A 15,664-nucleotide genomic window follows, 5' to 3' on the forward strand; every position below is an offset into this window, starting at 1 on the left:
TACATCAATAATGTCCTGACTATAATTTGTATATACACACACACACACACACACACACACACACACACACACAACTGATCGAAAGATTTGAAACACTTGACATAAATATTTCTCATGAGCTTAAAAATGTTTTGATCTGAAGGTGGACAAAAATATAATTGTGTGTAATAAAAAGTTTTTGAAATTGATGACTTGGATCAAATAATAAAGGAAAGCAGCCAATAAGTGCCCAACATAGATGGGAACTCCTTCTATACTGTTTAAAAAGCATCCCAGGGTGATACCTAAAGAAGTTGGTTGAGTAAATGTCTGCAAATTCTAGGCAAAGGGTGACGGTGAAGATGTTGAAATGTAACACAGTTTAGCTTTATTTTGGATTTTGTTTAGTCACAACATAATTCCCTTTGTTCCATTGTTTTGATGACTTTACAACATATTTACACAACACAATTGACATATCAAATGTACACATACTTATACAACACAATAATAATATACAATGTACAGTAAACAATACACACAATATAGAATACCCATACAATAAAAATAAAACTTACAAGTATATAAAAAATATATATACAGTAGTTGTATTGTGGAGAATATAATTATGACAGTCCAGTGTGAGATATAAGATTAATAAAGTGCCATGCTGATTATTGATCGTGAGAGATCAAGTGTTCAGAAGTCTGATTGCTTGGGGGAAGAAGCTGTCATGTAGTCGGCTGGTGTGGGTGCTGATGCTGCGATACCGCCTACCTGATGGTGGCAGTGAGAGCAGCCCATGACTCTGGTGGCTGGAGTCTCTGATGATCCTCCAAGCTTTTTTCACACACTGCTGGTTATATATGTCCTGGAGGGAGGGAAGCTCACCTCCGATGATGTTTCTGGCATTTCGCACCACCCTTTGCAGGGCTTTACGGTTGTGGGCCATGATATTGCCGTACCAGGTGGTGATGCAGCCAGTCAGGATGCTCTCTACAGTACTGGTGTTGAACCGTGTGAGGATGTGGTGGTTCATTCCAAACTTACTCAGCCGTCTCAGGAAGAAGAGGCGCTGGTGACCCTTCTTCACAATGGCCTCAATGTGGACAGGCCATGTGAATTCCTCAGTAATATGGACACAGAGGAACTTGAAGCTGCTGACTCTCTCCACCAGTGCTCCATTAATGGTGATGGGGCTGTGTTCTCTGTCTTTCTTCCTGAAGTCCACTACAAGCTCCTTGGTTTTACTGACGTTGAGAGAGAGGTTGTGCTCCTGACACCAGCGTGTCAGAGTGTGCACCTCCTCTCTGTAGGCTGTTTCATCATTGTCAGTGATCAGACCTACCACCGTTGTATCGTCAGCAAACTTAATGATGGCATTGGTGCTATGTGTTGCCACACAGTCATGTGTGTACAGGGAATACAGGAGTGGGCTGAGAACACAGCCCTGCGGGGCTCCAGTGTTGAGGGTCAGTGGTGAGATGTTGCTGCCCATTCTAACCACCTGATGTCTGCCTGACAGGAAGTCCAAGAGGAAGTCCGGAGTTTCACATCAAGCTTGGAGGGCACTATGGTGTTGAATACTGAGCTGTAGTCTACAAACAGCATTCTCACATATGTGTTCCTTTTTTCCAGGTGGGAGAGAGCAGTGTGTAGTGTAGATGCAATGGCATCATCAGTGGAGCGGTTATTGCGGTAGGCAAACTGCAATTGGTCCAAAGAGGTGGGCAGCACAGAGCAGATGTAATCTCTGATAAGCCTTTCAAAGCATTTGCTGATGATGGGGGTCAGAGCAACAGGACGGCAGTCATATAAACAAGTGATTTTTGATTGCTTTTGTACAGGCACAATGGTGGACGTTTTGAAGCATGTGGGGACTACAGACAGGGAGAAGGACTGGTTGAAAATGTCCGTAAAAACACCAGCCAGTCGGTTCGCGCACGCTCTGATGACGCAGCCTGGAATGACGTCTGGACCCGCGGCTTTACGGATGTTCACCCGTCGGAAGGATCGGGTTACATACGCAACAGAGACGGAGAGTGAACCAACCTCGCGAGAGCTCTCTCCATGAGGGCGAAATTAAAATCGGCTTTGTTAAAGTCACCGGTAACAATGAACGTGGCCTCAGGGTGCACGGTTTCCTGCTCACTTATGCTCCCATTCAGTTCCTTGAGTGCCCGGTCTGTGTCGGCTTGTGGGGGGATGTACACAGCTGTGATAATGACCGCTATGAATTCCCTCAGTAGCCAGAATGGTCGACACAGAAGCATGAGATATTCCAGATCAGGAGAGCAGAAAGACTTGATAAAATGTACGTTCCTCTGATCACACCATGATTGGTTGATGATAAAACATACACCACCACCTCTGCTTTTACCTGAGAGGTCTTTCGCTCTGTCCGCTCAGTGCACTGAGAACCCCATGGGTTCGATGGCCGAGTCTGGAATCTCAGCAGACAACTAGGTTTCTGTAAGGCAAATAACTCAGCAGTCCCTCGTCTCTCGTTGGAAACGGATCAGTGCTCTCAGCTCGCAGAGCTTGTTGTCCAGAGACTGAACATTTGCCAGTAGTATACTGGGTAGCGGGGGTTGATTTGTGCAACGTCTTACTCTGATGAGTACGCCGGCTCTTTTTCCCATTTTCCTTCTGCGTTTCCGCAGCCGGGCAGCCCAGACAAAGGGCTCCGCTGGCGTGTTTGTAAACAGCAGGTCGGCATTGAGGAATTTGAAGTCCGGTTTTCAGTGTGTAATTGCAGAACCAATGTCCAAAAGTGTTTGTCTGTCATATACAATAAGGCAGAGAACATCCAAGACAAAAAACTGTAAACAAAACAAACAATAAACTGCAGTGTTGTGTCGGAGCTCGCAACGCAGCAGCCATACTCGCCGCCATCTTGAGTCCAAAAAAGTCCAAAAAATGAGTAGGATGCAATGAAGGATAAAGGAAAATTGAAATGAAACTAGACTAAGTAATGTCTGTTCTGAAATTGACTTTGCACACGTCCCTTTGTCATCATCACCATTTGTTATTAGAGCTTTCAGTTAAAAGAGAGAATTTTGTGTGAGAAAACTGCTGTAAACACAATATTTTTAATAGGATATTCTCCACCTGTTCAAGGCCAAAATATTATTTGTATGTATTTTTATATAATTATTATTATTTTTTTCCAGATTCATAGAGTGGCAGTAATTCTTGAGTTGACTGTATATTCTCCTGTGGTCCATCTTTGCTTGTTTCCAGACTGTCTTATTTGCTTTCACTTCCACTGCAGTGGAGTCATAAAAGCCTAGGCTGTGTCCCTGATCTATGACGGCCTGTTACTACTTGATGGTCGGCTGCCATGGAAACAGACAAATTTGATTTCATTGCAAATATTCAACATTTGGACAGATGAATAAAGTTTTATATAAGCCTGTAAAGATAATACAACCCCAAAAGCTGATCAGAATATCTATTGTGCACTGAAAAGCACTTTTCTAAAGCCATAGAGATGGCTCATAAATTATAATGAAATTGCAGTTCCATCTCTCCTGTTAGTGTGACTGCAAGTTTTTATGTATTGGGTAAATCTTAAGAGATATTTTTGGCTCGTTACAAAAATTGTATGTGCTTGTGATCATCAACGGCATGCCAAAAATGCTGTCTATAGGGATTAACTTGTATTTTACCTTTCACATTTGCTTGAATGAGTTTTCTATCTCTGGAGATGTTTGTTATTGTCACCCCATTGCACAAGCTCATAAATTGTCCTTACCAAGAGCTCATACAAAACCTCATGCTGTGGGTTTGTTTACTGGCCTAATTTGTTTCTCACATCTACAGTTTGTTATAGCAGTCCAAGCTATTTTTTGTACCTTTAAGCAACAAAAGTAAATCTATTTTCTTGGCCTATCATCTATGGTTTTTACATTTGAAAAACTGCCGATTCTTTGTTGCTTATGATGTTCTTTCCCAGTTTTCAGTTATGTGCAGTGTTTTCATGTGACTGTGGTTCCAATAAATTATGCCTTATTTTATTTATGGCATGGAGGCAATATTGTGGCTGTGTTTTTGGATTTTGTCCATCTTTTATATCCATTGGCTGACCACAATATTTATTATTGCTTCTCCTTCTAATTGTTTAGATGCCCTTCAGAAACATGATGTCTTCAACTGAAAATCAATTATGTAGCCCTTTTTAATGTTTAATTAATGATTCTTCTGTTGCACATACACATTTAAAGCCAAATACAAGGTGTACATTCACTTATCATTTATGTCACTTTCTACAAATAGGGTACAAAGTAGGTTTGGGTAATTCTTAAGAACCCTGTCAAGAAAATGTCCTGGTCCTATTTTACACTGATATCAAAAAGAACAATTAAGAATTAAAAAGATGTGCATGTAGAGAAGAAAGACTTATTAAACTGTGACATTATTTTCATGATAGTTATGCACATTATGTGAAATGTGAATGTATTTATACAGTACATCATTGCAGAAGTGTTGAGCTTGATGGTAATTGGAAATTAAAATTAAAGTTTTTTTCTTTTTTATTATTACAATGATTTGAATTTTCAAATGAAAATATGATGTTTCTAGATAGTGTTGTCTTGTCTCTAGGCTTGGGATTGATGCCTTTTTCACGGAAGATTTTCCAGAGGATTTTCAATATATATCGGGCTACATACAGAGAATTTGCAGAATAAACAGAACCATTTCTAATCGTTCAGTTTGCAGTAACACCAGTTTCAAACACTAACCTGCAAACTCATCAGTCACTTTGTTCATTCTTTAAGAAGTACAAAAACCTTCATAACTTTGGACTGTCATTTGCTGTGCTGCATCAGATCATCCTGTGTTGTTATACCTGTGCCTATCCTACCCACGACCAGCTTTAGTAAATGTTATGTTTAATTTTGTGGTCTCCCAACGCTATTATTAATGCCTACTGTTAAACAGAATGCCAACTAAGTGAAATGGAAAGCATGAAAATTAGGCCTTTAATTAAAATATTGGCTAATTTTCATATATCAATGCCTAAAAAATATATCGATAAATTAATGTGCCGATCAATAATCGATATATCAATCATTTATGGCAGTCCTACTTGTCTTAAAAAAAAATTCTACATAATAGTTTATCTTATATGTCTAATAGTTTGCACTACAAAAAGCATTTCATTTGTGTCTCTAATGCTTTTTAAAAAAGGGACTCAAAAGTGTACCCAATGTATTGAAAAAAGTGTCTCATATATTGTCTTCTGTTGTTATTTCATTTTCTGTTTCTTTTCAGGTGGATCGAAGCAGCGATTTGAACACACTCAGCGTGCCAATGGTCATGCGTAGAGGTGGCTCGGAGACATGTTTAGACCTGGCAGTGACAGAACTAGTTGGACGAGACACCCCGCGATCACGTTTTGGCCAGAACAGCCTGCAGCAGAAAGTTCTCAAGGTGAAAGAGCAGTTGCGAATAGAGCAAAATTCGCAGGATGAGAACGTGGCTGAGTATCTCAAACTCATTAACAGCGCCGACAAGCAGCAAAGCAGCCGCATTAAACAAGTGTTTGAGAAAAAGAACCAGAAAACGGTGCACAATATTGCTCAACTACAAAAGAAGCTGGAGCAGTATCAGCGCAAGATGAAGGAGTATGACATCTCGAATGGGACCAAACATACGCCACCACACTCCAAAGACAACAACGGGTTTCCAAAAGACAACTTCAAGGAGAGCATGGTCACAGGTAGTGGACGGCACCCACATTTGGATAAGGTCAAAACGGTTGGCCCGGGAGTCTCGCTGTCACCGCCTTTCTTCTTCAGCAAGTCCAGAGAGATTGCAAACCTCATTCGCAACAAGTTCGGCAGTGCAGACAATATTGCACACCTGAAGAGCTCTATGGAGACAGGAAGCGGGCTACAGGTGGAAGCAGGAAGTCGAGCTTTGAGTGGTAGTGCTACGCTAACCTCTAAACTCAAATACCCCAGCGATGACGAGTGCTCCTCGGAGACGTCCGTATCCGTGGAGAGCAATGGTCATGTGAGTGGATCAGGTGCGACAGGGCAGCACAGTGGATCTGGGAAGGAAGTTGGACATTGCGACAGCAGCAGCCGGATGGTGGAGGTCTGGGAGGAGATCAGGGAATTGAGGGATGCTCAGAATCTAGTGGCTGAAGACATCGAGAGCCTAAAGACCCAGTTTAAATGTGAATTTGAGCATGTTACGCAAACACTACAGGAGGAGCGCTACAGGTTAATATATGGTTTCATAATCACATTTTCATACGAATGTTCTTGTTTTTAGCAATTGTTTACGGATACCTTGTCTCATTTCACTCCCTAGATCCTTATGACTATATTGTGAACATGAATTTGGGCACAAGAAAGGGCATTTTTCACTAAACATTAGGACCTTGATAACTGTTAATTGTAACCAAATTACGAGTTTAATGTTATTTATTAACAACATTGTTGAATATTGTCTCTTTTAGCTAATTAAATAACAATATCGGCCGATAAAAGCAATTATAATAGTTGTAGAATATTGGCTGATTGTTTAAAAACAGCCGATGATCAGGGATGATAATTTCCTGTCAATAAAATGGGGGTGGAAAAACGCATTGGACAATAAGCCTACAACTTATGATGGGTCTGAAAGATAATGTCTCTTGTGTGGAATTACTTTGAATTGGGTGACAATGACAGTAGAATTGCAATGCTAGAATTTCATTAGGTGGAACTACCATTAAAGCTTTTAGCACAATTAAATTGATTATTCACCTTAAAGCTTAAAGTAAAATGATGAGTTTGTTCAAGCTAAAGCCCTAGTATAGTTCAAATTTGATGTGAGTACAGTCAAATGCGAGCCTGTTAAAGTATACTCCATATAACTGTGCATGCATACACAGGCGTTTGGTGCATGCGTGCGATGAAACACTGGACTTTCTCTTCAGGGGTTTAGACCCATAAAAATGTCTTTTATAGTGCTTCAGACTCGAGTTATACAAATGCAGGGACCTCCAGACCTACTCACAGTCTCTCTTAACTTGCACATCCACTGTTGTTGTTTTTACCTTCATCTCCTGATGTTTAGCGGCGCTTAGGTCTTCTAGTGCTTCTTTGTAACAGCAATGGCTCAAAATGTTTTTCCACCTTGGAACTCACTAATTAGTGCAAATAAATTCAGGCACATGCGCATTGTGTGTTCATAGGTGCACGGTTAGAAAAATCGGGCTACGCGCGTTCAGTGCTCACGTGTTCTGCTGATGATGAGATTTTGCATCATATGTCCTGTACTGAGCGAAGCAAACTTTGGGCTTAAATTGGAGACTGCATAAAAAAAATTATTAAAAAAAACAAAGTTGCATAAAAAGTGAAACCACTAAAATATCGGTATTGGCAGATGTTGGTCTAAATAACTGGATATCGGTATTAGCACACACATTTTGTACCAGTGCATTCCTATTGTCCACAAATGCACCATGAAAGTGGTCCATAAAAATCATGTGCTATATATTTTAAGTCTTCTGAATCCATACTATAATTTTGTGAGAGAAAAGGACCAAAAGATAAGCTGTTATTCACTGAAACCCTTAATTTCCAATGCAGCTCTCAATTCTCATTCGCGCTTGCAATATTCATGATGTCAGTGGCGTCAGATGTCATAGGATTTTCAATGACTCATGACCAGTCGTGATAGTACTTTCAGCAGGGCAGATTGTATTGTTTACTCTCCAGATTTAGCATTTATTATAGGCTCTCTCTTTTACACATACACACTAACACACAGAATGTTGTTTCAGATGTGAGCGATTGGAAGACCAGTTAAACGACCTCACAGAGCTCCATCAGAACGAGACCGCAAACCTCAAACAAGAGCTAGCTAGCATTGAGGAGAAGATGGCCTATCAGGCCTATGAACGAGCCAGAGATATCCAGGTAAAAATACAGTTGCAGGACTGTATACACACCAAAACACACTCAGATGCACTGGCCCATTCAATGCTGTTTCATTCAGCTTGAATTTGAGACACATTTTGCACATATTTACTTTGTAATATTTGAGCTAAAGAGAATTAAAAGAACACTACATACATGAGAGGACTCATCGTTTTGCATAAATAAGAGCAGTACACTTTTCTATTCACTATTCAAATTTTTATTGTAAAACTAATTGAAGCACAAAAAACAAAAAAAAAAAAAAAATGCCAGTCTATGTGCTACATTTCTGTTGCATTATACTGGGTTCCCCTGCATACAATGAAAACTCACTGGTCCAAATGCTCACTCCATATAACTGTATTTTAAACATAAATATGTTCTGATTGGCTATGATTTTGTCACTTTGTGCTGCATTTAACTTTCAGCAATAGGCAAGTAATCGGTTTGACTGATATTTTTACCAACATTCACACTTTTGTAATTAATTGGGTCTTTAATATCGAGTCTACAAATATATATTGTGCCCTCAGTTGTAATCAACTTATTAATTTAAATGTTTTGTTTGTATAAATAAAAAAATAAACTTTAATAATAATTACAAATGTATGTAATGATAATTTATTGTGTTAAAAAGCAAAAATAAAAGTAATATGAATAAATAATAAAGAAAAATCAGTTGCAGTTCGGCTATCATACACTTTGTACACTTAACATATAAATAATCTGTATCGGTAGTAAAAATAAAACAATGTCACCTGATCTCTATTCTCTATACGTATATGTATATTTATATTATATTTTTATATTTACTGCTAAAATAAATATACATAAGAGAGAGTTTATAGGAAAGAGTTTTAGATATTTATATTGGAAAACAAACCAAAAAAGATAAATAAAAAAAAAATCTTTTTTGCATTGTATAATGGGCTAAGACTACACCCTCGCACGTTTTTGTTCACTTGATTTCGATCCATCTTTAAATCTTATAACTAACTCTTTCTTCTTTATAGAGCTGCGTGTCTGCAATTTTCTTCACCATAAGATACACACCACGTCACTCATCTTATAATTCACTATGTCGCGAGCAATCACTATAAACAAAATCTAGCTGCATTAAGTGTGCGCCAGTGATGAGCGTCTCTGCGAGAGACAGCCGGGAGAAGTTTGAAACTCAAACTGTTTTTCACAAGACACATATAAGTGGCTCTGACCGCTCAGACAAAGACACAGGAGTTTCTGCTTATTTATACAGATCGCTTCCTTATTATTTCAACTTTAAAAAAGGATGCATTAAATACAGGATATAACGGCAAAGTGTTTCCTTTTTAGATGCTCTGAAAGTTTTATTTCACGACGACACTGCTTCTGTATTTACTTATTTAGCATTTTTGTATTATAATACTCTGCGATATACATCACCTTAATCTGTTTGGAAAGTTTTGAGTGCGTCTGGACTGTGAGCTGTTCTTTCTTCCTCTCCTCAGTCAAGTGTGAGCTGAAGTGCTGCTCTCTCGTGTCATCATTAGCATGTCAAAAGATCAGATGTTGTGTTAAATGAAATCAGACAACTATTCGAAAATGAACATGTTTGTCTACAATTTTTTATTGTCGAATAATCCTTTCAGCCTGTGACAGGGTGGAGGATGGGGCCTGGTCGTGATGCTGCACACCCGGTCCCTTATCAGGCTAATTAAGCCTCAGAGAGGGATAAAGTACTGGGTGTGCAGCATCAAGACCCGGCCCTCCATCCGCCCTGTCACACAGCCCTATTACTCGCTACATGAGTATTATTTAAATGGATACTTTCTTACTCTTATTCAAGTAGTTTTTTACATTACTAATTTTACTTCTACTTGAGTAATAATTTTTTTATGTAATTGTACTTTTACTTGAGTAAAGATTTTGGGTACTCTACCCACCACTGGTTGGGTTCTATTCTTCGATCATTTATTGGTAGACCCTATAACTATTTAAGTAGAAAAATGAATATCAGTAAAAAAAAAAAGAAAAAATACCGGTGAAACTGCTTATCAGTAAAAAAAAAAAGAAAACGTAGTCAAACCGAGTATTGGGAAAATAAATACTGGTAAAATCGATTGTCAGTCTTAAAAAATACCCGCCAAACCTATTATATGTAAAGAAAAAACAAATACTTTAAAACTGATTAGCAGTTAAAGAATAGTGGTCAAATTGATAGTCAGTAAAACAAAAAGAAGATGGAAATACTGGTCAAACCGATTATCACTAAAACAAATACTGGGCAAACCGATTATCTGAAAATAAATACTTGTCAAATCAATTATCTGAAAATAAATACTTGTCAAACAAATTATCGGAAAATAAATACTAGTCAAACCAATAATCTGAAAATAAATACTTGTCAAATAAATTATCGGAAAATAAATACTAGTCAAACCAATTATCGGAAAATAAATAGTAGTCAAACCAGTTATCTGAAAATAAATACTAGTCAAACCAATTATCGGAAAATGAATACTAGTCAAGTAAATTATCAGAAAATGAATACTAGTCAAACCAATTATCGGAAAATGAATACTAGTCAAGTAAATTATCAGAAAATGAATATTAGTCAAACCAATTATCTGTAAAAAAGAAATACTAGCCAAACCAGTTATCTGAAAAGAAATACTAGTCAAACCAATTATTGGAAAATGAATACTAGTCAAACCAATTATCGGAAAATGAATACTAGTCAAGTAAATTATCAGAAAATAAATACTAGACAAACCAATTATCGGAAAATGAATACTAGTCAAACCAATTATCGGAAAATGAATACTAGTCAAGTAAATTATCAGAAAATAAATACTAGACAAACCAATTATCGGAAAATGAATACTAGTCAAACCAATTATCGGAAAATGAATACTAGTCAAGTAAATTATCAGAAAATAAATACTAGACAAACCAATTATCGGAAAATGAATACTAGTCAAACCAATTATCGGAAAATGAATACTAGTCAAGTAAATTATCGGAAAATGAATACTAGTCAAGTAAATTATCAGAAAATGAATACTAGTCAAACCAATTATTGGAAAATATATACTAGTTAAACCAATTATCGGGAAAAAAATAATATTTAAAACTGATTATCTGTAAAAATTGAAGGTGCACTCAGTATTTTTTTCCTCATTTCAAAAGTTTTACTTATAAAGGAATTAATTCTCATTTTGATATAGTTATCATAGGTATCATATCATGATCGCTCATTGTCATATCAGAAAATGTAGAAAAGCTGTTTTATTCTGCATTAGGGCTTTAACTATTGATTATTTTGAAAATCAACTAATCTAACAATTATTAAAATTATTATTTGACTATTTGGGCAATTATTGTAACGATTAATAATTAGCTCTTAAACAACTATTCAGTTAAAATGTTGTATTAAGCATGCTTACTAACAATAAAGAGTATAAAATCATCTTTTAAAAATACTTCTAAATGATATTCACTAAATTAAAGGGGAAAAAAACTTTCAATAAACATTTCACTGCAAAAAAATTATATTGTTATCAAGTGTTTTTGTCTTGTTTTCCATTTTAAATTGTCTAAAAATCTTTAAAACAAGATACATTTACTTGAGAAGCAATATTTAAGAAATTAAGAATTGCTTTCAGAGAATGTACACTGATAGCCAAAAGTTTGGAATAATGTACAGATTTTGCTGTTTTGGAAGGAAATTGGTATTTCAATTCACCAAAGTGGCATTCAACTGATCACAGTGTATAGCCAGGGCATTACTGAAAAACAGCACCATCACTATTTTTTATTTTTTTATTTTTGATAAAATCTAGACAGGCCCCATTTCCAGCAGCCATCACTCCAACACCTTATTCTTTAGTAATCATGCTAAATTGCTCATTTGGTACTAGAAAATCACTTGCCATTATATCAAACACAGCTGAAAGCTATTTGGTTCATTACATTAAGCTTTACATTGTATTTGTGTTTGTTTTTGAGTTGACACAGTATGCAATAGACTGGCATGTCTTAAGGTCAATATAAGGTCAAAAATGGCAAAAAAAAAGAAACAGCTTTCTCTAGAAACTCATCAGTCAATCATTATTTTGAGGAATGAAGTCTATACAATGCTTGAAACTGACAAAAAATTAAGATTTCATACAAAGGTGTACATTACAGTCTTCAAAGACAAAGGACAACTGGCTTTAACAAGGACCGAATGAGATGTGGAAGGCCAGATGTACAACTAAACAAGAGGATAAGTACATCAGAGTCTCTAGTTTGAGAAGTAGACACCTCACATGCCCTCAGCTGACAGCTTCATTGAATTCTACCCGCTCAACACCAGTTTCATGTACAACAGTAAAGAGAAGACTCAGGGGCGCAGCCTTGTGGGAAGAACTGCAAAGAAAAAGCCACTTTTGAAACAGAAAAACAAAACGAAAAGGTTAGAGTGGGCGTAAAACAGTCATTGGACAACAGATAATTGGAAAAGAGTGTTATGGATCTTAAACCCATTGAGATTTTGTGGGATCCGCTAGACTGTAAGGTGCGTGAGAAGTGCCCGATGAGAATTAGTTTAAGAAGTTCTGACCTTTTTTTGTCAAATTGTAATAGTAATTTTTTATGTTACTAATGTGATCAGTTGAATGCCACTTTGGTGAATAAATATACCAATTTCTTTCCATAAGAGCAAAATCTGTACATTATTCCAAACTTTTGGCCGCCAGTGTATATTGAATATAAGTGTATTTTTCACTTGGTTATACTTTTACCAGTGCAGAAGACAAAATATACTTACATTAAAATAAATAAATCTCTGAAAGCAAGTCTAAATATCTTATATGCTTCTTCTCAGTTAAATATTTTTTCAAATATAATTGTTTTTTATATTATATTCAACATTCTCAGATAGCACATTTTTATTCTGCAGTATAGCTGCTAAAGTGAATGTACGTTGTTTTAAAGGAGTTTTAGATATTTACATTGGAAAACAAGCCCAAACAAATTCAAAAACATATTTTGTTGCAGTCTACATTACAGTTGCAAACTCTCTCTTCTTAACAGAGCTGCAGTATGCATTATGATTCACTACGTTGCGAACTATCACATAATAATCTAGCTGCCGCAAGCACTCACGAGGGACGAGTTATGCAGGGGATGCAGTTTCAATCTCTCATCTCCCCCTTAGATTGGGACACTTCATGCAACTTATAGAAGAGGCACTGACAGCACACAGAAATGTCAGTTTCGGAGTTTGTACATATATACATGACCTGCTACCTTATTATTTGAACTTAAATAAAGGATGCATTAAAGATATAACGTTGGGGTGTTTCCTTAAAAGATGCGTGCATGCTAGTGTTGCTCAAGCGGAAGGGCAGCTCCTCTTTATTTCACAATGAGTGCTTCTTTTTGTATAATTCTTCTAACTTTGCAATCTACAGTACATCACCTGAAGCTGTTTGGAAAGTTTTGAGTGTGTCTGGACTGTGAGCTGCGTTTTGTTCCTCTTGCGCGCCATCATTCGTTTCATATGATCCCATGTTACGTTAAATGAGATCAAATGACGAGCTAAATTTTTTATTGTCAACTTTTCAATGATGTCAACTAATCATTTCAGCCCTATTCTACATGTAGAGGGTTCCTTCATGGGGCTGCCATGTTAGAATCAGATGACCAGCCGAATACTTCAAGCTTATTCTCAGTAACCGCAGTTATTAGACACTCATGGTTTAAATTAATGCTGGTTGTCTGTGATTTATGACTTTCTAAAATGGCATCGATATCTGAATAATGCTGCATCCACACATATTCTACAACTTAACTCTGCATTCACTGTGTCTCTCTCTCTGCAGGACGCATTGGAGGTTTGTCAGACGCGAGTGAGCAAGTTAGAGTTGCAGCAACAGCAGCAGCAGGTCTTGCAGTTGGAAAGTGCAGATGCCAAAGTGCTGCTGGGAAAATGTATCAACATTATGCTGGCCATAGTCACAGTGATACTGGTGTGCGTCTCTACGGCTGCTAAGTTCTCAGCGCCGCTACTACGGAGTCGTCTTCACATGCTTGGGACTTTTGTATGTGTGTGTCTACTGGCATATAGCTGGAGCAACTGGGAGCATTTACAGTATGCCGTAGAACATATGCTGCTGCCCAGATGAGGGTCAGTGGCATTCTCATCCTATAAAGTGCACCTTCATAGACTTCCCCCTTCACATTGTTACTGTCGCAGGACAGTGGCTTTAATAAACACTTTGTTTGTGTGTGTGTGTGTGTGTGTGTGTGTGTGTGTGTGTGAGAGAGAGAGAGAGAGAGAGAGAGAGAGAGAGAGAGAGAGAGTATTCATGATATACTGTAGCAGAAACGGGTCCAACTCTATGACTGTATTGTGTTCGATTGTGTATCGATTAACATGTTTCTATTTGTTTGCTGTGTCTTAAGAAAAAGATTCACACTTTTTACAATTCTGTTTTATGTGCCGCTTTTAGTTGGACTTGATAAGGGGCAACAGCCTGTTTAGGTAATTCTTACTAAAACATGTGTGGGTCATATTTCTCTCCAGAAAACATGGACAATTTTTAAGTTATATTTTGTATAATAAAATGGTGCTTTTTTTTTTTTGTGGTCCATTTCACTTTTGTTTTTTCCAGTGTGGCATTATTTTTAAGACAGTTAAGCACATTTCCACCACAGATATTCTCAATTAATATTTTATTAAAGCAGTATAAATTAAAGACATTCCTAAAACTACTGTTATGTATGAATACTTAACATTTTCTATCTTTCTTCTGCATTATGGTAACGATTTTATTTCCCTCATTACAGTAATGAGAATTATAAGGAGGAAATTTGCTATATTGTCAGAAAAATAATGTCAGAAAACAAAAGTCCTAATGATGGGCTTTATTTTTTAGCTAAATCAAGCAAAAAATTTTATTTTTGGGGCAAAATATGACCTGTACATGACTTTCAAAAGCTGCAAGATTCATCAGTTTACTAAGATAAAATATGCTAGGATTTTTTTGTGCTATTGATAAGGCCTGAAGTTCTTTTCACTGGCGCTTTTAAGCATGATGCCCATGTTAAAACATTGTTATTCTGCAGTTTGTGCAATGGTGCCCAGTACAGAGCACCAAAGACAAAAAAAGTTTGTTTGTTTTATGATAGAAATGTGTTGGTGGTTCTAGAAACTAGAACATGAGAAGGAAACAGAGTATATGTAACACGTTAACTATTAACTGTTCTTAATGGAAGTTAGAATGGTTATGCATTTTAATTTGCTTTGTTTAATCTATTCTTTCATGAACCCCACAATGCAAAGTTATGTAGGCATTTTTACACGCTCCCTTTGAGTGTATTTGACCTGTGGTTTTGACTGAAGATTTAATAAACCACAAAATCTGAGTATGCACATGAATCTAAACTAAGATTTGGTTAATAAATAAGTAAAGATTTTAAGATGCCTTTTTATGCCCATTTTAGAACTGAAAGGGAGAGAGGAAATAAAGAGATCTGATCCTGGCAGTTTCCCTTTGCAGGATAATTTTGTGAATAATGTCTTAATATTTTTATCTAACAGCAGAATGAGTTTTCCTGATGTAGAGCCTCTGTTAACTTGTTCTCTGCTCTGAGCATGAGGGCAAATTGTTTTATTTGTTTATACATGCTACAGTGTTTTCTTGTAAGTCTATATGAAAAATTCTCTAAACTGAAAAATAAATGGCCTAATTTTTCTCTATTTGTTCATTGTTTATTTACCATCTGGAACAAAAGTTGCT

At 36.9% G+C, this 15,664-nt stretch overlaps 1 protein-coding gene across 1 annotated transcript in view; it reads left to right on the forward strand.

Moving 5' to 3' along the window:
- LOC127637804 (transmembrane and coiled-coil domain protein 3-like) overlaps window positions 1-15,664 on the forward strand; it is a 51,336-nt gene extending 35,672 nt beyond the window's left edge. The window contains exons 2-4 of the mRNA XM_052119081.1: window positions 5,257-6,212; window positions 7,763-7,898; window positions 13,745-15,664. Coding sequence (XP_051975041.1) covers window positions 5,257-6,212; window positions 7,763-7,898; window positions 13,745-14,047 — 1,395 coding nt within the window. The 3' untranslated portion in view covers window positions 14,048-15,664. The remainder of the gene's footprint in view (window positions 1-5,256; window positions 6,213-7,762; window positions 7,899-13,744) is intronic.

The sequence above is a fragment of the Xyrauchen texanus genome, chromosome 45, assembly GCF_025860055.1.
Source record: "Xyrauchen texanus isolate HMW12.3.18 chromosome 45, RBS_HiC_50CHRs, whole genome shotgun sequence".
In the NCBI taxonomy this organism is placed as follows: domain Eukaryota; kingdom Metazoa; phylum Chordata; class Actinopteri; order Cypriniformes; family Catostomidae; genus Xyrauchen; species Xyrauchen texanus.